Source organism: Artemia franciscana, chromosome 4 (genome assembly GCF_032884065.1).
Source record: "Artemia franciscana chromosome 4, ASM3288406v1, whole genome shotgun sequence".
Classification (NCBI taxonomy): domain Eukaryota; kingdom Metazoa; phylum Arthropoda; class Branchiopoda; order Anostraca; family Artemiidae; genus Artemia; species Artemia franciscana.
The window spans coordinates 13,192,899-13,216,353 of record NC_088866.1 but is presented as its reverse complement, the minus strand read 5'-3'; the positions used below and the strand labels follow the sequence as shown (position 1 = coordinate 13,216,353).

Sequence of the window (23,455 nt, the reverse complement as noted above, 5' to 3'; positions counted from 1 at the left end):
AAAACCATAATATGTCAGAGAAAAAAAAACAACATTTGATAGCCCAGGTGATCCTAAGTCGATGGCGGTATTGAGGCTAAATAGTCCGCATCTGTGATGTGGGGCTCCCTAAGATGTCTGCCCCCCCCCACAGAGATTGTGAGGTGCAGACCACAGAAAGCAACACTTAGCCGACATCCAGAGAATGGTGTAACATTGGCGGGAACATCTTTGAAAAACTATGACCACAAGCTCTTCAGTGGTCATTGTGGAGAAGCAATGTTGTCACCTTAAGCGCCAGACGCCATAGGAAGAACAAGGTTTAGTAAGTAAGTAAAAAAAAATTCGTAGGCGAAGTCAAATATTCGTTTGTTATTTTTTAGTTTCTTATATTCGCAATCTGAATTAATACACATTATTTATATATTTCGATATTGTCATTTAATTTAAAACGGAAAGTCAATGTGCGTAAGACATTTTTTACTTCTTAGTAAATCCGGATAAAAAAAAAGACATGACGAGTATAAGCGGAAATGGAAAGAGAAGTCATAATTGCAAAACATTCTCGATGCTATTCTAATTAAACTATTTTACACTTCTAAAACCTAGCAAAACAGCAGTAATTAAAAAAAGAAAGGAAAAGGGCAATTCTCACAGTTAAAACTTATTGAACACAATATAATATAGTTTAATTATGAATGTCAACAATGGAAAAAACATAACACAGCACTTATATATTAGCCACAGTATTGATACTTAACTTTGAACATCCTAAAACGCCAGTTAAGGGTACGGGTTTCTCATGCCTCTTGGATACCGACGGGGACGAGGAAAATTCCCACGGAAGTACGGTGAATTGAAATCATGCCTTACTCTAGGAGGGGTATATCTAAATCCAGGCCTAGGCTGGAAATTCACTGAAGAACGAATTTCTGCATTTGCACGCCACCTTTGATCCAACCCACTAGGTGGAAATCGAGGTTTCAATTCAGTGGCATAGATCCTTGGTTCAAATGGGCCTTGGGGCTGTATCTGAACGCTGCTTATGCAACTTGATGTATGAGGATAGTTTTCACATGTCATAATATCGTGAGAATCGGGAATATTTTCAATTTCTAGGTTATGGTTCGGTTTCTCTTGCCACGTATTTTCAACGGCAGACTGGTCCGGAGTGATAAGAAAATTATATTCAGAAGGCTGCTCTGTCCCTATGACAGCAAACTTGGGTGTAGAGGGTGTATTGGGTCGTTCGCCTTGACTAGAATTAGGGAAAAGGCCAATAGGTTCTTCACCTTGCCCAGATTTTTCTTGCCACTCGCATCTGAACCCAGCTTGAACTGCAATATTTTCCACATTAGGCTCAACATTCTGATCTGAATTTTGAGTAGATCTTATCTCTGACGCCTTAATGAAGGAGTTGAGCTGATTCTCCCTTTCTGTATTTTTTTGAAATCCAGGGAAATAGCTTTCACCTTCAAATCTGGTCTCAGAGCTTTCTTGCCACTTACTCACAGGAGGAGGCTGGTTTAAAATACTTTGAAAATCAAACTTGACAGTTTGCTGAACATCTTGCGGCTGAGGATAATCCTGTTGAGACTGCAAATTCGAAAATCGGAAATCTACATCACCCAGTGATTCAGTGGGCATAAAGTCTAAGTCTAAACCCGGAAATTTATTGTCATACGATGGTGCAGTAAAAGTTACATTAACTGTGTCTCTGAAATCACAGTCTTTGACTCTATCATCTACATCAATATCAGAGGCTTGAGTTCGAAAATCCACGTCTTTGACTGAATCAGTTATATTGTGAGGTGGAAGAGGAGGCAATGGTGGGGTGTAGAGTTTTCCTCCATTTTCGTCATCAGAGAGATCCATATCAAGCTCGCCAAAATCAGTATCACCAGCTTCTTGTTTCAAAGCATTTCTCAGTTTCTGTTTCAAATTGGTCAAAGCAGGTATATCTAGAGTATTAAGCAATCTTTCTGGACTATCGTCTCCACGAGAGGTTAAAGCAATGAGATTACTTGTATTTATATTATCTTTTCTGCTGCCTGACCTCTGTCTCATATCTGTATCACCATCCAAAAAATCAAGCTCTTGCATTTCTTCAGAGAAATCATATGTGGCATCAGTGGGATCATATATCTCTTCAGTCTTTTCTTCATAGTTAGGTTGAAAATAATTTGTAGCATAAAAATCAACCGAATTGTCAAGTGTAGATGCATCAGCTACAGATACAGGCGGTGGTGGGGGAGCGCCAGAAGCAGCCGTGCTTAAAATATTAAATATATTTGGGTCCAAGTTTGATAGCAAACTTGGGAAAAAGGGGAATGGTTCTGAAGGTTCAGGAGGTGTAGTTTCAAAGGTAGGAGGAATAACTTCTTCCATTTCTTTTGCGGATGTTGCTTTAGTTTCCATAATATCATTCATAGCAAGTAGCCTGGATTCCAAGGACTCTTTTACAGGCTCAGGTGGTATTGCTGGCAATTCAGATGTTACTTTTACTGATTCCAACTTCTTTTCAACTTCTAGCTTCACTAATTTAACACGATGCGCAAAGCTTTTATATGCAGTACATACTACTTTTGCTTCTGATTTTTGATGGTTATAAAATGAATTTGCCTTTTTCAGCAAGGATATGATCATAACTCTCTTTCCCATTTCTATATCTAAAGCTTTCACTACACTCTCCATACACTTTATGGAACTGTTCAAATCATCTAAAACTTTGTGTGATTGTCCCTTTTCCTTTATAACAGATCTCAAATTATCCACATCTAAGGAAATATTAATAGGGGCTTCATTCAAATTCTTTTGAAGCCTATCAGTCTCCTGTTCAATCTCTTGAAATTCAGGAAGTCTTTTAAAAAGAACTGAAGGTTCGTAGTCAATAGGAGCTTCATTTTTCTCCGTTTCAACTAGCAAGTTTTTCAAATCCTTTATTTCGTCGGGTTGATAAACTTGCCTTTCCTCCCAGATAGAAAGCATTCTAGACATAGGTTTTTCAATTTTCTCATCTCTAACAACTGGAAGAACCTCATTCAGTGCATGATACCAACTTGTAAGAAAACCAGTCAATTGCTTCCGACGACTGTGTTGCAATACATCGTTGGCAAGATATAGCAGAGCCAACCTCTGTGGAACCTTGGCTTTACGTATAGCCTTTAGCCATTGTTTAACAATGCTTGGGGCATGAGTTTTATATTGAAGACACCAGCCAGATAGTGATTGAATACTTTCTTGAGTATCTTTCAAATTTTGAAGCCGTTTCTCCAATTTCTGCTCACTAAAAGGCTCCATGATCTGAAACAAAATACATTACTATCAAATGCAAAACAAAACAGAAAAATGAAGAAAAGCAGGCAAAAAGGCTAAATTACAAGCCAGAAATGAAAATCCTGACAGGGAAAAAGGTATAACAAAGCTTATATTGCCCAATATGTCACTTTCTTCAAAACTTATTATTTTAACGAAGTGGTAAAAATACCGAAACTACGCCACCCCCCTCCCTATGATAGCACCAATGATAAAGAGATCATTCCTGCATCAGATTATGGAAACAAATTATACACACCTCAGCTTTACTTTTGGAGAAAACTGGCAATTTCAAACCTGATGAGTATCTTAAACCTTAACTCTGCATAGCTGAAGAAAACAGGCATAAGTACAAAATCTTACATTCCGAGTAGCCTAATGACATAGGCTAAATAATGTATGAATTTCATAAAATATTACATAAATGAAATAAATCAACATATATAAATGAAATAAATGAACTTTAAAATATTAATATAACCTTGGCCTTTACGCTAAACTATTTTTAGTAATTTCAAATAATTATTCTACGGCCTTTGTGATTCAAGGGTCATTCCTAAAGATTTGGGATAAATTCAAGTTTAAGTGTAAAGAGTGAGATACTGACGAGGGGGCAAATACCCTCATATATATAATAAAAATATACAAATATAGAAGTTCGTTACGTAAATAATGTTTATTACTAACAAAAATGTTCGTTAAAAAAATTAAAAATCTAGTTGCATTTTCAAGTAACCAAAAATTGGAGGGCAACTAGGCCTCCTCCCCCACCCTTGTTTTCGTCAAAATCATCTGATCAAAACCATGAGAAAGCCATTTAGAAAAGAATAATATGCAAATTTGGTTTTAATTATTCATGTTCGGTGGGCCGAAATCAAAACATGCATTAATTCAAAAATGTTCAGAAATTAAATAAAAGAAAAACATTTTTTTTTAACTGATAGTAAGAAACGACATTAAAACTTAACAAGAGCTAAGAGCTCATATAGCACTTGTGACGAGGCAAGAAGAGCTAAGAGCCAAGAGCTCATATGGTATGAGCTCTAACAAAATTCTAAGAATCAACAGATTGATTTAAAAGAAAAATCAGAGGCTTAATGCCGGTCAGGATTTAAAATAAGAGCTCTGAATCACGATGTCCTTCTAAATATCAAAATTCATTAAGATCCGATCACCCAATCGTAAGTTATAAATACCTCATTTTTTCTAATTTTTCCTCTCCCTTTAGTCCCCAGATGGTCGAATCTGGTAAAACAACTTTATCAAGTCACTTTGTGCAGCTCCCTGACACGCCTAACAATTTTCATCGTCCTAGCACGTCCAGAAGCACCAAACTCGCCAAATCACTGAACCCCTCCTCCCAACTCCCACTAAGAGAGCGAATCCAGTACGGTTACGTCAATCACGTATAAAGGACATTTGCTTATTCTATCCACCAAGCTTCATCCCGATTCCTCCACTCCAAGTGTTTTCCAAGATTTCCCCCTCCAATTCCCCCCAATGTCAAAAGATCTGTTCGGGATTTGAAATAAGAGCTCTGAGACATGGATTCCTTCTAAATATCAAATTTCATTAAGATCCGGTCACCCGTTCGTAAGTCAAAAATACCTCAATTTTTCTAATTTTTCCAAATTAACCCCCCCCCTCCCAGCTCCTCCAAAGAGAACAGATCCGTTCCAATTATGTCAATCACGTATCTAGGAATTGTGCTTATTCTTCCCATCAAGTTCCATCCCGATCTCTAAACTCTCAGCGTTTTCCAAGATTTCTGTTTCCCTCCTCCAACCCCCTATGTCCCCTGATCCAATTCGAGTCGAAAATGGAGCACCTGAGACATAAGATCCTTTTATATATATATATATATATATATATATATATATATATATATATATATATATATATATATATATATATATATATATATATATATATATATATATATATATATATATATATATATATATATATCAAGTTTCATTAAGATCCGATCACCTATTTGTAAGATAAAAATACCCCAATTTTCACGTTTTCCAAGAATTCCGGCTTCCCCCTCCAACTCTCCCCAATGTCACAAGATCTGGTTGGAATTTAAAATTAGAGCTTTAAAGCACAAGATCCTTCTAAATATCAAATTTCATTAAGATCTGGTCACCTGTTCGTAAGTTACAAATGCCTCATTTTTCCTAATTACCCCCCTCCCCAAACTCCACCAAAGAGAGCAGATCCGGTCCAGTTATGTCAGTCAGGTATCTTAGACAGGTTTTTATTCTTCCCATTCAGTTTCATCCTGATCTCTCCGCTTTAAGTATTTTCTAAGATTTCCGGTCCCCCCAACTGCCCCCCCCCCCAATGACGCTGGATCCAGTTGAGATTTAAATAAGAGATCTGAATTACGAGGTTCTTCTGAATATGAAGTTTCAGGAAGATCTGATCACTCCTTCATAAGTTAAAAATACGTCAATTTTTTCTATTTTTCAGAATTAAACACCCCCCCCCCCCAATAGAGCGGATCCGTTCCAATTATGTCAATCACATTTCTAAGACTTCTGCTTATTTTTCCCACCAAGTTTCATCCCGATCCCTCCAATCTAAGCGTTTTCCATGATTTTAGGTTCCCCCACAACTCCCCCCCAATGTCACCAGATCCGGTCGGGTTTAAAATTAGAGCTTTGAGATACGATATCCTTCTAAATAAAAAATTTCATTAAGATCCGGTCACCCGTTCTTAAGTTAAAAATACCTCATTTTTTCTAATTTTTCAGAATTAACCCTCCCTCCCCTACCACAAATCCATTCCGGTTATGTCAATCATGTATCTAGAACTTGTGCTTATTTTTACCATCAAGTTTCATCCCCCTTCCAACTCCTCCCCCCCCCCAATGTCACCAGATCCGGTCGGGATTTAAAATAACAGCTCTGAGACACGATATCCTTCCAAACATCAAATTTCATTAAGATCTGATCAACAGTTCGTAAGTTAAAAACACTTTACGAACGGTTAAAACTTACGGCAACTACGGCAGCAACGGTTAAAACTACGGCAGTGACATTAAAACTTAAAACCAACGGAAATTACTCCGTGTATGAAAGGGGCTGTTCCCTCCTCAACGTCCCGCTCTTTACGCTAAAGTTTGACTCTTTCTCTCAATTCTACTTTATAAAACAGTAAATAGCTTTAGCGTAAAGAGCGGGACGTTGATGAGGGAACAGCTTCTTTCATACACGGAGTAATTTCTGTTCGTTTTAAGTTTTAATGTCGCTCCTTACTTTCACGTTGAAAAACTTGTTTTTTTAATTTAATTTCTGAACGTTTTTGAATTAATGCATGTCTGATTTTGGCTCTCTGCAAATGAATAATTAAAACAGAAATTTGCATATTATTTTTTTTTTTTTTGCTAAATGGCTTTCTCTTAGTTTTGATCAGACGAGTTTGAGAAAAAGAGTGGGGGAGGAGGCCTAGTTGACCTCCAATATTTCGGTTACTTAAAAACTAGGATTTTTAATTTTTAACGACCGTTTTTATTAGTAAAAAATATACGTAACTTACGAATTAACTTACGTAACGAACTTCTATATTCGTATATTTTATTATGTATATGAGGGGATTCGCCCCCCTCGTTAATACCTCGCTCCTTTACATTAAAGCTTTAATTTTGTCCCGATTCTTTAAGATTGACCCCTGAATGACAAAGGCTGTAGAATAAATAGTTGAAATTACTAAAAATACTTTAGCGTAAAGAGCAAGGTATTTAGGAATAGATGAACCCCCCATATGCCTAATAATCTCTGTTCGTTTTAAGTTTTAATGCTGGTCCTTACTTTCAGTGGAAAATAACTTATTCATAACAATTTTTTTTTTAATAGTGCTAGAAAATCCTCCACCCCCTTCATGGAATTTCTCTTCTCCCATGACAAATTCCTCCAAAGGAAGATCATCCAACTTCGCCCCCTCCACTCACCCCCCCTCCCCAACCCCCAACCAAAAAATCCCCCCGAAAAGGTCTGAAAACTTCCAAATAACCATTACTGTATGTAAACACTGGTCAAGTTTGTAACTTGAAACCCCTCCCCCGGGGACTGTGGGGGAGTAAGTCAGCCCCAAAGACATAGTTAGTATGTTTTTCGACTATGCTGAACAAAATGGCTATCCCAAAATTTTGATCCGTTGACTTTGTGAAAAAAGGACCGTAGGAGAGGGCCTAGGTGCCCTCCAATTTTTTTGGTCACTTAAAAAGGGCACTAGAACTTTTAATTTCCGTTAGAATGAGCCCTGCCGCGACATTCTGGGACCACTTGGTCGATACGATCACCCCTGGGAAAAAAAACAAGAGGTAAGAGCTCATATGGCACTTGTGACGACACAAGAAGAGCTAAGAGCCAAGAGCGAAGAACTGTCAAGAGCTATGAGCATATGGTATGAGCTCTAACAAAATTCTAAGAATCAATAGATTGATTTAAAAGGAAAATCAGAGGCTTAATGCCGGTCAAGATTTAGAATAAGAGCTCTGAGTCACGATGTCCTTCTAAATATCAAAATTCATTAAGATCCGATCCCCCACTCGTAAGTTATAATATACCTCATTTTTTTAATTTTTCCTCTCCCTTTAGCCCCCCCCCAGATGGTCGAATCTGGGAAAATGGCTTTATCAAGTCAATTTGTGCAGCTCCCTGACACGCTTAACAATTTTCATCGTCCTAGCACGTCCAGAAGCACCAAACTCGCCAAATCACTGAAACCCTCCCCCAAGAGAGCGAATCCAGTACGGTTACGTCAATCACGTATTAAGGATAATTGCTTATTCTATCCACCAAGCTTAATCCCGATTCCTGCACTCCAAGCGTTTTCCAAGATTTCCCCCTCCAACTCCCCCCAATGTCAATAGATCAGGTCGGGATTTGACATAAGAGCTCTGAGACATGAATTCCTTCTAAATAAAAAATTTCATTAAGATCCGGTCACCCGTTCTTAAGTTAAAAATAACTCAAATTTTCTAATTTTTCAAATTAACACCCCCTCCAGCTCCTCCAAAGACAAACCCCAGAGCAATTTTTATCGTTCTAGCACGTCCAGAAGCACCAAACTCGCCAAATCACTGAACCCCTCCCCCAACTCGCCCAAAGAGAGCAAATCCAGTACGGTTACATCAATCACGTATCAAGGACACTTGCTTATTCTATCCACCAAGCTTCATCCCGATTCCTGCACTCCAAGCGTTTTCCGAGATTTCCCCCTCCAACTCCCCCCCAATGTCAACAGATCTGGTCGGGATTTGAAATAAAAGCTCTGAGACACGGATTCCTTCTAAATAAAAAATTTCATTAAGATCCGGTGACCCGTTCTTAAGTTAAAAATACCTCAGTTTTTCTAATTTTTCCAAGTTAACACCCCTTCCAGCTCCTCCAAAGACAACCGATCCGTTCCAATTATGTCAATCACGTATCTAGAACTTGTGCTTATTCTTCCTATCAAGTTTCATCCCGATCTCTCCAATCTAAGCGTTTTCCAAGATTTCTGTTTCTCTCCTCCAACCTCCTTCACTCTAAGCGTTTTCCAAGATTACTGTTTCCCTCCTCTAGCCCCCTATGTCCCCTGATCCAATTCGATCGAAAATGGAGCATCTGAGACATAAGATCCTTTAAATATATATCAAGTTTCATTAAGATCCGGTCACCTATTTGTAAGATAAAAATACCCCAATTTTCACGTTTTCCAAGAATTCCGGCTTCCCCCTCCAACTCCCCCCGATGTCACAAGATCTGGTTGGAATTTAAAATTAGAGCTTTAAAGCACAAGATCCTTCTAAATATCAAATTTCATTAAGATCTGGTCACCTGTTCGTAAGTTACAAATGCCTCATTTTTCCGAATTACCCCCCTCCCCAAACTCCACCAAAGAGAGCACATTCGGTCCAGTTATGTCAGTAAGTATCTTAGACAGGTTTTTATTCGTCCCATCCAGTTTCATCCTGATCTCTCCGCTTTAAGTATTTTCTAAGATTTCCGGTCCCCCCAACTGCCCCCCCAATGACGTTGGATCCTGTTGAGATTTAAAATAGGAGATCTGAGTTACAAGGTCCTTTTAAATATGAAGTTTCATGTAGATCTGATCACTCCTTCGTAAGTTAGAATACGTCAATTTTTTTCTAATTTTACAGAATTAACCCCCCCCCCACCAATAGAGCGGATCCGTTCCAATTATGTCAATCACGTTTCTAAGACTTCTGCTTATTTTTCCCACCAAGTTTTATCCCAATCCCTCCAATCTAAGCGTTTTCCATGATTTAGGTTCCCCCCAAACACCCCCCCCCAATGTCACCAGATCCGGTCGGGATTTAAAATAAGAGCTTTGAGACACGATATCCTTCTAAATATCGAATTTCATTGAGATCCGATCACCCTTTCGTAAGTTAAAAATAACTCATTTTTTCTAATTTTTCAGAATTACCCCCCCCCCAAATACCCCAAAGAGAGCGGATCCGTTCCGGTTATGTCAATCATGTAACTAGGACTTGTGCTTATTTTTCCCACCAAGTTTCATCCCAATCCCTCCACTCTAAGAGTTTTCCAAGATTTTAGGTTTCCCCCTCCCAACTCCCCCCAATGTCACCAGATCCGGTCGGGATTTCAAATAACAGCTCTGAGACACGATATCCTTCCAAACATCAAATTTCATTAAGATCTGATCAACAGTTCGTAAGTTAAAAATACTTCATTTTTTCTATTTTTGTCCGAATTAACGGGCCCCCCACTCCCCCCACCCCAGATGGTCAAATCGGGAAAACGATTTGAACGATTAGAACTGGGACCGACAGACCGACAGAATTTGCGATTGCTATATGTCACTTGGTTAATACCAAGTGCCATAAAAACAAACAAACAAACAAACACGCATCCGTGTTCAGTCCTCTGGCAAAAAATGCTAAGTTCCACCTGTTTGTAGATAGGAACTTGAAACTACTATAGTAAGGTTCTCTAATACGCTGAATGCGATGGTGTGATTTTCGTTAAGATCCTATTACTTTTAGGGGGGTTTCCCCCTATTTTCCAAAACAAGGCAAATTTTCTCTGGCTCGTAACTTTTGATGAGTAAGACTAAACTTAATGAAACTTATATATTTAAAATCAGCATAAAATCTGATTCTTTTGATGAAAATTCCGTTTTTTAGAGTTTCGTTTACTAGTGAGCCGGGTCGCTCCTTACTATAGTTTGTTACCACGAACTGTTTGGTTATTGTTTGTTTCTTTGCTATGATTGTTTATTAACTTCCTGTTCAATGTGGGTTTCATTGATACTGCAGTAGAGAAATATTTTGGTTTGTTTTAAATTTAAGTTGGATATTTGATTTAAGCTTCAATCGTTTTAAGACTGATTGATTCATTCATATTAATTAAATTAAAAAAAACAAGTTTTTTTAACTGAAAGTAAGGAGCGACATTAAAACTTAAAACGAACAGAAATTACTCCGTGTATGAAAGGGGCTGTTCCTCCCTCAACGTCCCGCTCTTTAATCTAAAGTTTATCTTTCTCTCAATTTTACTTTATCAAACAGTAAATAACTTTAGCGTCAAGAGCGGGACGTAGAGGGAGGAACAGCCCCAGCCCCTTTCATGCACTGAATAATTTCTGTCCATTTTAAGTTTTAATGTCGCTCCTTACTTTCAGTTAAAAAAACTTGTTTTTTATTTAATTTCTGAACGTTTTTTAATTAATACATATTTTTTATTTAGGCTCCCCGCAAATGAATAATTAAAACGAAATTTGCGTATTAATTTTTTTTTGCTAAATGGCTTTCTCTTAATTTTGATCAGACGATTTTGTGAAAAAGGGTGGGAGAGGAGGCCTAGTTGCCCATCAATTTTTCGGTTACTTAAAAACTAGGATTTTTAATTTTTAACGAACGTCTTTATTAGTAAAAAATATACATAACTTACAAATTAACTTACGTAACGATCTTCTATATTCGTATATTTTTATTATTTATATGAGGGGGTTTGCCTTCTCGTTAACACCTCACTCTTTACACTTAATCTTTAATTTTGTCCCAATTGTTTAAGATTGACCCCTGAATCACAAAAAAGGCTCCAGAATAAATAGTTGAAATTACTAAAATACTTTAGCGTAAAGAGCGAGCTATTCAGGAAGAGATGGGCCCCCCATATACGTAATAATCTCTGTTCGTTTGTAGTTTTAATGCTGGTCCTTACTTTCAGTTGAAAAAACTACTTCATATTTATTTTTTCATTGTTTTTTTTTTAATGCGCCAGAAATCCTGCGCCAGAAATTCCATGAAGGGTCATGGAATTTCTCTTCTCCCATGACAAATTCCTCCAAGGAAAGATCCTCCCACGTAGCCCCCTCCCCTCAACCCCCCCAACCAAAAATCATCCTGAAAAGGTCTGTACACTTCCAAATAATCTTTTCTGTATGTAAACGCTGGTCAGAGTTTGTAACTTGCACTCCCTCCCCTGGGGACTATGGGGGAGTAAGTGAGCCCCAAAGACATAGTTATTATGTTTTTCGACTATGCTGAACAAAATGGCTATCTCAAAATTTTGATCCGTTTACTTTGGGAAAAAATGAGCGTGGGAGGGGACCTAGGTGCCCTCCAATTTTTTGGGTCACTTAACAAGGGCACTAGAACTTTTAATTTCCGTTAGAATAAGCCCTCTCATGACATTCTAGGACCACTTAGTCGATACAATCACCCCTGAAGAAAAAAAAACAAACAAATAAACACGCACCCGTGACTGATCTTCTGGCAAAAAATTAAATATAAAAAACAAGTTTTCTGAAATGAAAGTAAGGAGCGACATTAAAACTTAAAACGAACAGAAATTACTCCGTATATGAAAGGGGCTTTTCCTCCTCGACACCCCGCTCCTTGCGCTAAAGTTTTTTATTGTTTTAAAAAGTAAAGTTGCAAGAAAGAATCAAACTTTAGCGCAAGGAGCGGGGTGTCGAGGAGGAAAAGCCCCTTTCATATACGGAGTAATTTCTGTTCGTTTTAAGTTTTAATGTCGCTCATTACTTTCATTTCAGAAAACTTGTTTTTTTATATTTAATTTCTGAAAGTTTTTGAATTAATGCATGTCTGATTTTGGCTCTGCGTACATAAATTATTAAAATGAAATTTGCATATTAATTCTTTTTTTGGCTAAATGGCTTTCTCTTAGTTTTGATCAGACGATTTTGAGAAATAAGGGGTGGGGGAGGAGGCCTAGTTGCCCTCCAATTTTTTGGTTACTTAAAAAGGCAACTACATCTTTTAATTTTTAACGAACGTTTTTATTAGTAAAAAATATACGTAACTTAAGAATTAACTTACGTAACAAACTTTCATATTCTTATATTTTTGATTATATATATGAGGGGGTTGGTCCCCTCGTTAATATCTCGCTCTTCATACTAAATCTTGTTTTGTCCCAATTCTTTAAGAATGACCCCTGAATCAGAAAGGCCGTAGAATAAATAGTTGAAATTACTTAAAAATTTTTTAGCATAAAGAGCGAAGTATTTATCTCCTCCTAAATACCTCGCTCTTTATGCTAAAGTATTTTTAGAACCCCTCAAATGCGTAATAATCTCTGTTCGTTTTAAGTTTTAATGCTTCTCCTTACTTTCAATTGAAAAAACTTTTTCATGTTTATATTTTCATTGTTGTTTTTTTTAATAATAATGCTAGAAAATCCTGCGCCCTTTTCATTGAATTTCTCTTCCCCCATGAAATATTCCTCCAAGGAAAGATCCTCCCATATAGCCCCCTCCCCTGAACCCCACACCCAAACCAAAAAAATCCCCCTGATAACGTCGGCACACTTCCCAGTAACCATTACTGTATGTAAATATTGGTCAAAGTTTGTAACTTGCAGCCCCTCCCCCAGGGACTGTGGGGTGTAAGTCATCCCCAAAGACAGAGTTATTATGGTTTTCGACTATGCAGAAAAAAATGGCTATCTCAAAATTTTGATCCATTAACTTTGGTAAAAAATGAGCGTGGGAGGGGGCCTAGATGCCCTCCAATTTTTTGGTCACTTAAAAAGGGCACTAGAACTTTTAATTGCCGTTAGAATGAGCCCTCTTGCAACACTCTAAAACCACTTGGTCGATACGATGACCCCTGGGGAAAAAAAACAAACAAATAAACACGCACCCGTGATTTGTCTTCTGGCAAAAAATACGAAATTCCACATTTTTTTTAGATTGGACTTTGAAAATATTTTTTCTATAGGGTTCTCTGATATGCTGAATGCGATGGTGTGATTTTCGTTAAGTTACTTTTAGGGGGTGTTACCCCCTATTTTCCAAAATAAGACAAATTTTCTCAGGCTCGTAACTTTTGATGACAAAGACTAAATTTGATGAAACTTATATATTTAAAATCAGCATAAAAATCCAATTCTTTTGATATATCTTTTAGCATGGAAATTCCGTTTTTAGAGTTTCGTTTACTATTGAGCCGGGTCGCTCCTTACTACAGTTCGTTACCACGAACTGTTTGATACTAAGTTCCACATTTTTGTAGATAAGAGCTTAAAACTTCTACAATAGGGTTCTCTGATATGCTGGATGCGATGGTGTGAACAATAAAAATAAGCACAAGTCCTAGATACGTGATTGACATAACCGGAACGGATCTGCTTTGTTTGGGGGAGTTGGGGGGAGGTGGGTTAATTCTGAAAAATTAGAAAAAATGAGGTATTTTTAACTTATGAAGGAGTGATCGGATCTTAATGAAATTTCCTATTTAGAAGGACCTCATAACTCAGATCTCTTACTTTAAATCCCGACCGGACCCGGAGTCATTAAGGATGGGGAGTTGGGGGGGAGCCAGAAATCTTGGAAACACTTAAGCAGAGAGACCAGGATGAAATTTGGTGGGAAGAATAAAAACAAGTCCAAGATACGTGACTGACATAACCGGAAAGGATCCGCTCTGGATCCAGTGACATAAGGGGGAGTTGGGGGGGGGGCTAAAATCTTGGAAAATGCTTAGAGGAGGGATCGGGATGAAACTTGGTGTGAAAAATAAGCAGATGTCCTAGATACGTGATTGACATAACCGGAACAGATCCGCTCTATTTGGGGGAGATGGGGGGGGAGGGTTAATTCTGAAAAATTAGAAAAAATGAGGTATTTTTAACTTACGAAGGAGTGATCGTATTTTAATGAAATTTCATATTTAGAAGGACCTCGTAACTCAGATCTCTCATTTTAAATCCAGACCGGATCCAGTGTCATTGGGGGGGGGGAATCTTGGAAAATACTTAAAGCGGAGAGATTAGGATGAAACTTGGTAAGAGGAATAAAAACATGTCCAAGATACGTGACTGATATAACCGGACTGGATCCGCCCTCTTTGGTGGAATTGGGGGGAGGGGGTAATTCGGTAAAATTAGAAAACTGAGGTATTTGTAACTTACAAATGGGTGATCAGATCTTAATAAAATTTGAGATTTAGAAGGATCTTGTGCTTTAGAGCTTTTATTTTGAACTCCGACCAGATCCGGAGACATTGGGGGGGGGGGTTGGAGGGGGAAACCGGAATTCTTGTAAAACGTGAAAATTGAGGTATCTTTGTCTTACGAATGGGTGATCGGATCTTAATTAAACTTGATATACGGAAGAATCTTATGTCTCAGATGCTCCATTTTCAATTCGAATCAGATCCGAGGACATTGGGAGCTGGAGGGGGAAATAGAAATCTAGGAAAACGCTTAGAGTGGAGAGATTGGGATGAAACTTGATGGGAAAAATAAGCACAAGTTATAGATACGTGATTGACACAATTGGAACGGATATGTTCACTTTGAAGGAGCTGGGGGAGGTGTTGATTTGGAAAAATTAAAAAATCCAGGAATTTTTAACTTAAGAACGGGTGACCATATCTTAATGAAATTTGATATTTAGAAGGAACTCATGTCTCACAGCTCTTATTTCAAATCCTGACCAGATCTGTTGACATTGGGGGAGTTGGAGGGGGAAACCGAAAATCTTGGAAAACTCTTAGAGTAGAGAAATTGGGATGAAACTTGGTGGGTAGAATACGCAAATGTACTAGATATGTGATTGATGTAACCGTACTGGATCCACTCTCTTTAGGGGAGTTAGGGCGTCGGGTTCAGTGCTTTGGCGAGTTAGGTGGTTCTGGGTGTGCTAGGATGATGGAAATTGGTAGGCGTGTCCGGAAGCTGCACAAATTGACTTGATAAAGTCGTTTTCCCCAATTAGACCATCTGGGGGCTGAAGGGAGAGGAAAAAGTAGAAAAAGGGAAGTATTTATAACTTACGAGTGCGTGATTGGATCTTAGTGAATTTTGATATTTAGAAGGACCTTGTGACTCAGAGCTACTATTTTAAATCCTGACCGGTATTAAGCCTCCGATTTTCCTTTTAAATCAATCTATTGATTCTTAGAATTTTGCTAGAGCTCATACCATGTGAGCTCTTGGCTCGTCTGGCCTCGTCACAAGTGCCATATGAGCTCTTAGCTCTTGTCTTTGCTATGATTGTTTATATAACTTCTATTTGCTTACGGTTTTCATTTATTCTTCAAAAGTAATTTCTGGTCGCTTTGAGTTTGAGTTATCGTAGGTTTCTATTTCTTCCAATTTTAAGTTAAATATGACCTTTACTTTTCTTTAAAGAAAAAAATTTTTTTCAGAAATTTTTTTTTTTATTGATTACCTAGCAAGAGCATAAATACGCTATTTCATGCATCTAATATGCCCGTTATAGATACACTAATCAATTCCCTTTTAAATCATTATGAGCACATTCAGGGATAACTTGTTGTTTATTTTTCTTCAGAAGAAAATAGTTACCAAATGCCTGAAAAGTAGGCTTACTCTAAAACAATTATCAATACTTACTTATATCACTTATATCATATAAAAGGTAAATTTGCAATTCAAAACATAATTTAGCTAGTACAAAAGTGAATAGGCTATACAGCTTAATACCTTCTTTATGCTCTTTCTCAATTAAATAGTTTAATTACTGCGGGTTTGTAAGATTTCACTGCATTTGTTTTTCATGTGTCCTAGTTTTAGACATTTTTGGCACTGAACTGGTTTTGGCTTGTAGGGCTTGTGTGGTTTTTTGTCCAAAAAGGAATATCTGTCCTAGGATATTGTTGTTGTTTTTTTCTAAGTGTGAATAAGAAAGAGTTTGACTTTTGGTCATTAATGTGTGGTTTGCCCAGTTGGGTGACATCTGCAACTGGGATTGTGTTACCAGTTCTGTCAGAGAGCCCTTCTTTTAGCTCCTAAAACGGAATTTCTGGAGGGATGTTATGCACAACTATTTTAGTTTGGTAGTGGTTTGGGGTCCATAGAGCAGACGTTAATGGAACATTAATGTTTTTAAGTTAAGTAGAATCTCTGCTGATTTAGAATCTTGGACACCTATTAGCAAATATCCATCATGGTTAATATTCAAAGAAAACATTGGTTTCAACAACTTGAAAATTGCAGCCCTTATTAGATTTATCTTATTTGTCTCAAGGGGGTATCAGGAGAAATTTTTAAGTATATTCCAAGGTTTTGTGAAGGAGGAGTTGGTGCAAGGGGAGGGGAATTTTTTTGATTGGGGAGATTTGTTTTCCTTTTTTAGAGCTCCTAGAAAAGACCTCTTGAAAGTCATTTTCATCACTGATAATGACAAACGCCCACACCTCATCTATTGTCTTATCTATTGAATTTGACCCATCACAGCTTACCCTTTTTTGTCTAAAATGAAGAAATAAATAATAGATGACGAAATCAGGAACTTTGGGGATACAGGAAATATATAGCTTATAAGTCCTCCTTTTTTCAAGCTTTGAGAGTGAGCATGACCAGTCAAGATGGGACATACGTGGAAGAATTTTGGTAGCATTTGGGGTAGGGTTCAGGTGGACTTTTTTGGAGGGTGTTCAATGCATTGCCTATTGGAATAAGTTTTAATCCTAACAAAAGGAAATTATAATACCAAACCATCTGTACTCTTGTGAGCAGAGGACTTTGATATCCATAAAAAACAACCACAGTGTGGTCCAAGATTGGTTGGGTTGACTGCTGATAAATCAAGGTAAATATACACAATTTTTTTTTTATAAATTTCTTAAGGTGTTGCTGTTTTAATTAATTTTAAGTTTGTTTTTATTCAAACTGAAACTTCCATCCTTATTCAAGCTGCAACTTCAAACTCTAAACTTTAAAAAAAGAAAAGAAGTTTGTAGAAAAATATATATACTATTACTAGAAATGTACTCTAATAACAAGAGCCAAGAGCTCATATGGCACTTGTGACAAGGTCAGAAGAGCCAAGAGCCATGAGTTTCTTCCCACCAAGTTTCATTACAATTTCTCCACACTAAGTGTTTTCCAATATTTCTGATTTCCCCATCCAAATCCCCCCAATTTCAGTGGATCCTGTCAGGATTTAGAATAAGAGCTCTGAGACACGAGGTCCTTCTAAATATCAAATTTCATTAAGATCCAATCACCCATTTGTAAGTTAAAAATACCTCAATTTTTTCTAATTTTTCAGAATTACTTAATTAGGTCCACCCCACACCAACTCCCCCAAAGAAAGCAGATCTGGTCTGCTTATATCAATCACATTTTTAGGACTTGTGCTTAATCTTCCCACCAGGATTCATCCCAATCTCTCTACTCTAAGGGTTTTCCAAGATTTCCAGTTCTCCCCCACCCCCCAACTTCCCCTAAATGACACTGGATCCAGTCAGAGTTTAAAATAAGAGGTCGGAGTTACAAGTTCCTTCTAGACATCAAATTTCATTAAGATCTGATCACTTGTTCACAAGTTAAAAATACCTTATTTTTCTATTTTTTCCAAATTAACACCCCACCCCAACTCCCCCAAAGAGAGCCAATCTGGTCTTGTCATGCCAATCACGAATTTAGTACTTGTGCTTATTCTTCTCACAAAGTATTGTCACAATTTCTCCACTCTAAGCATTTTCCAGGATTTCTGGTTATCTTCTCCAACTCCCTCCAATGTCACCAGATCCAGTCAGGATTTAATATAAGAGCTCTATGACACAAGGTCCTTCTAAATATCAAATTTCATTAAGATCCAATCACCCATTTATAAGTTAAAAATACATGATTTTTTCTAATTTTTCTGAATTACTGAATTAGGTCCCCCCATCAACTCCCCCAAAGAGAGCAGATCTGGTCTGGTTATGTCAATCATGTTCCTAGGACTTGTGCTTAATCTTCCTACCAAGTGTCATACCTATCTCTCCACTTTAAGGGTTTTCCAAGATTTCCAGTCCCCCTCCCCCCAATGACACTGGATCTGGTCAGGATCTAAAACAAGAGGATTCACAAGGAACTTCTAAATATCAAATTTCATTAAGATCTGATCACTTGTTCATAAGTTAAAAATGTCTTATTTTTCTAACTTTTCAAAATTAATGCACACACACCCCCCAACTCCCCCAAAGAGAGTTTTTTTATTTACTTGTATTTTAATTATAGGGTAAATATTTACCTTAGTAGATCAGTAGCACCTGATATTATAAAATTTTAGAAACAACAGAGTTGAAGACATTAATCTTGTAAAATTGTGCTATTTAAAATTAAAACATATGTCAAACTCTGTAAGTTGTATTAATTAATTCTACTGATACTATCATCTGTGAAATATAGATGTATAGTGGATAAGTAGTATGTGTTTTGGTAAGTAGCCTAAATTATTAGAAATATACAGGTAACCTAGCACTTGCTTTGAAGTAAAAGCATTTTCTGCAATGAAAAGCACAGCTTTGTCTTTGTCTCTATGGCAGCTCAAATTCAGAAAGTTCCCAACAAGTCCAGTGCTATTGTTATAAAACAGCAAAGTTTGTTGTAGAGTAAACACACATTTAAAATACAAGCCCTACAAAATGCTTTGAATTGGAATTGCTCATTGAATGTGGAATTGTTACATTATAATAGGTGCATTTTGATTATATTACTATTATTTCTCTAATAGAGTGATTGCCCATAGGGTAAAGGTATGTATTAACAGAATAGTCAGATAGCCAAGAAACAATCTTATATTTATGATCAGAATTTCATCTTGAATCTGAATATGATATTCATTTCTGTTGTAAATCTAATTTTAACCCCTTTACAGACCCTGAAAGATGATACCTATTTTGTCTCTTATTTCAGATACAGCTTATATAGCTGTGTTCATAAAATTACCTCCATAAATAGAATTTCATCCTGAATCCAAATATGACATTAAATTCCATTACAAATTCAATTTTAGCCTAGCCTTTCAACCTTACCCAAATACAGAGCCCATACTATAGATATGGGCCATACTCAAATATAGAGCCACATTTCCTATGCATTTATTGATTCCTGATTTTGTTGCTGTCAATTCAAAATATAGGTAAACCAGTTTTGACAAGATTTACACTAATACTGGTATATGAGCCACATCTAAAATAAGAGAAATTGCATCATCTTTGAGGGTCCATAGAGGGCTTGAAATTAAATTTGCAATGAAAATTAATGTCATTTTTGGATTCAAAGTAATATTCTAGTTTAGGTACTCCTTGCTATCTTAGAAAGGGGTAAGGATAGAAAATGAAACTTTCAATAATGAGTCCAGGGCCTAAATTATACTCTAGGAAGGTATTGCCAAGCTTCCATGTTAAGTATCTTATGATTTCTAAATAATATAAGTTTGCCTACTTGACAGATTGACTGACTATGTATACTGAGATCAATTTCTAGAAATCTTAGTAATTCTAGGTTCAAGATCATTGCCCTCTAGAGGGAGAAGTAGTGGAGGTAGTAGACCCAGGTAAAATTCTAGTTTAGCTCCTTTTTGTTATCTTAGAAAGGGTTTAGGTTAGGAAAATGAAATTTACAGGGTTTGGTCTATTGTAAAATTCTAGTTTAGCTACTACTTGCTATCTTAGGAAGGGGTTAGGTAGGGGAAATGAAATTTTCAGTAATGAGCCCAGGGGCAAAAGTATACACTGGTAAGATATTACCAAGCTTCAATGTTAACTCTATATTTTGATTTATAAGTCTTAGAAATATGTCTACTTGACAGGCCTCTTGAAAATTTCAAAAAAACAAAATTTTACCTTAATTTACAGTTATAAGTAACTTTTGTAAAATTCTAGTTGATTGACTTTTGGCTATCTCAGAAAGAGGTTATGTTAGGAAAATGAAACTTTCAGGGATGTGTCTAAAGGCTAAAGTATGTCCTATGAAGATATTTTGAAGTACCCACCTCCACTTCTTCCTCTAGAGGGCCCTGAAATTTGCCTACTGAAATACCTATTGAAATTTTGACAAAACAACATTTTACCTTAATTTTCAGTTACCAGTTGCCTTTTCTCTGCCTTTATTTCTGAAAATGCAATTCCTGTTATTTGGGTTTAATTCTGAGCCATATCAAAGGTTTTTTTGTCAAAATTTAGGAAACGTGTTTGCATATCTTTAAAACCTCATAATTTGGGATTGAGCAAAGTTGTGAAGCTGAAAACAGTTTTATTGTACTTCATTCAAGCATAAGATTTTATTTTGCAAGGTTTCACTTTTATAACACACATATTTATAAAGGTCATCAAAGGTCAGGGCCCTCTAGAAGGAGAAGCAGTGGAGTTGGTTACTTCAAAACACCTTCCTGGGACATACTTTAGCCTTTAGATTCATCCCTGAAAGATTCCTTTTCCTAACCTAACCCCTTACTGAGATAGTCAAAAGTCAATCAACCAGAATTTTACCACACTAGGTTTGCCTAACATTACACTCTTTATTTTGTTATTTCTAAATCGATTCCTTATTTTTTTACATATAATATGTTCTTTCCCCTGATCATCCTAGGTATAGCTCTTCGAATATATAACAACTAAAAGAAAATGAAGAAATACTCAGGCCTACTTTATAATATGTTTGAAGTTTCTATTTAAATTTCACATCAATCTTGACACAGGCCCAGACTTAAGGCTTGATTTTGTAAGACATATAATTTTAAGACCTCAAATATTGTCAAAATAGAAATTTATTTTACTATATGAATCTCTTTCTTTGACAATATGAAAAATAACATAAATTTTCTGAGTATAATTGTAGTATAAAGAGATACACTTCCGCTACCTAGCCTACTATTGTAAAAAGGTGCCTGAAAACCCAACGCCAGTAGTTTTAATTTACTTACGTTACATTCGGTACTGAATCACAGCATAAATATTACACAGTAGCGAAAATCCCAGTGCTCTCCATTACGGATTTTCGAGACACATTATTCAAACACCTTTCTTCATGATTCCACCTAGTTTAATATTTATGCTGTGGTAGCACCTGAAACTCTCGCTGTGACGCAAAGGGAAACTTCCTTCTCCCCGCGATTTGATGTGTCCCGCTTCAGAGTGAAATATTTGGTACTGTTTAATATTCTTGCTACTGTTTAATATAAAATTATTTCACAATTAATTTTGAAACTGGAAAGGTATTTTAGAATTTTCTGACCGTTTATAAAAGCTTCTTTATTCCTTTTGGTAGACCCCATATCACCATATGGCTTTCTTTTCTTTTTTTCTGTTTCAGTAAATGTGGGCTTTTCAGTCGAGATTTTCAGTCCTTTTCCTTTTGATTCAATCTATGAGATGAACAGAGCTAAAGAATTAGTTGCTTCTTGTTTATCATTTATCTTGAATTGCTCAGATTTCTTGCACTAAATCATTTGATTCTAGGAATTAAAATATAAGAGGATATACACTAAGTTAAGTGCTCTGTGTGCCTTTTCAAATTTATTGCATAATAACGCTTCTTCTTCTTCCGATAAACAGCACCTGAAATCTATATTGGACTCTTTTCAGCTTCTAAGAGGTTTCTTCTAAACACACAATTAATGCATCAAAAATCAATACAACCGTCAGATAAACAAAAAGGCTCTAAATGGGAGATTTCTGGGGAATGTAAACAGGAAGGATGTGCTAAAGCACAGAATGGATGGCTCCAAACCCCCCCCCCCCCAGCACTTCCTACATGAAGGGCCTAAAAGTGGAGATCAGCGCCCCCGGTAGGGACTGTTAAGTCAATTCCGTATTCTTCTTATATATATATATATATATATATATATATATATATATATATATATATATATATATATATATATATATATATATATATATATGTATATGTATATATATTATACATATATATATATATATATATATATATATATATATATATATATATATACATATATATATATATATATATATATATATATATATATATATATATATATATATATATATATCGTCTAGTAGTGACGAGTACTAGAGCTGCCAGTTACAAACAATTTAAGGCATGTAGGCCGATTGGTTAGCTAGAATTACAATACAAAATTGAGAGGGATATAACGCTTGAAAAGGACGAGCAAGACTTGGCTGTGAAGCCAGATTTTCCTCCTAGAACAGGTTTGCTTTTAAATACTCATTGAAGGCGGAAGGTAAGTTTTGCCTGAGACAAAAGTAATGAGCAACGTTAAAACGTTGGCGTGATGTCACGCCAACGATCGACACAGATTATGCGGAGGAGTCAAATATCGGGCAAGACGTTTCCGATCCAAGACCCTAAGCTATGTAAAGTGTTAACAGTCGATTTTACTGAAGAACTTCTTAGTATTTTAACAATTAGTAGGAGTTGTTGTCAAAATCTGCTGTGACGATTTTGAAAGTTACAAAAATTGGAAGGCAGCTAGCCTCCCCTCCTCACGCCCTCTTCCCGAAAAGTTATCCGACTAAAATTTTGAGATAGCCATTTGGTTCAGCATGGTTGAAAGGTCAAATAACTATATTTCTGGGGAAGGTAAGATTCCCTAAAGCCTGAGGTGTGGGCCGTAAGGTGTGGGCCGTAATTTGTCCATTGCTTATATGTAGTATTTACTATTGGGAAATACAAAGACTTTTTTCTTGGGTGGGATCTGTGGTGGTGAGATTTTCCATGGGGAGAATACTCTTTGTAGAGAGAAGTCTTTGGGAAGAACTTTCCAATGGAAATTCGGTAAGGGGAGGGGAGTAAGCCCGCTGGGATGACCCAAAAACGGTCACAAATTGAAAAACAACAAGAATTTTTAGCTGAAATAAGAAGCGACACTAAACCTCCCAATGTTGTTAATGCGATACCGATATCGTGT

General features: G+C 36.7%; 1 protein-coding gene across 1 annotated transcript; it reads right to left on the bottom strand.

Moving 5' to 3' along the window:
• Window positions 1-643: 643 nt before the first annotated feature.
• Window positions 644-21,332, bottom strand: LOC136026018 (uncharacterized). Its single transcript, XM_065702169.1, has 2 exons — window positions 21,193-21,332; window positions 644-3,282 (listed from the first exon to the last, which is right to left on the bottom strand). The coding sequence occupies exon 2, from the start codon at window positions 3,277-3,279 to the stop codon at window positions 763-765; it is 2,517 nt and encodes an 838-aa protein (XP_065558241.1). The 5' UTR covers window positions 3,280-3,282; window positions 21,193-21,332; the 3' UTR covers window positions 644-762.
• Between the last annotated feature and the right edge of the window lie 2,123 nt (window positions 21,333-23,455).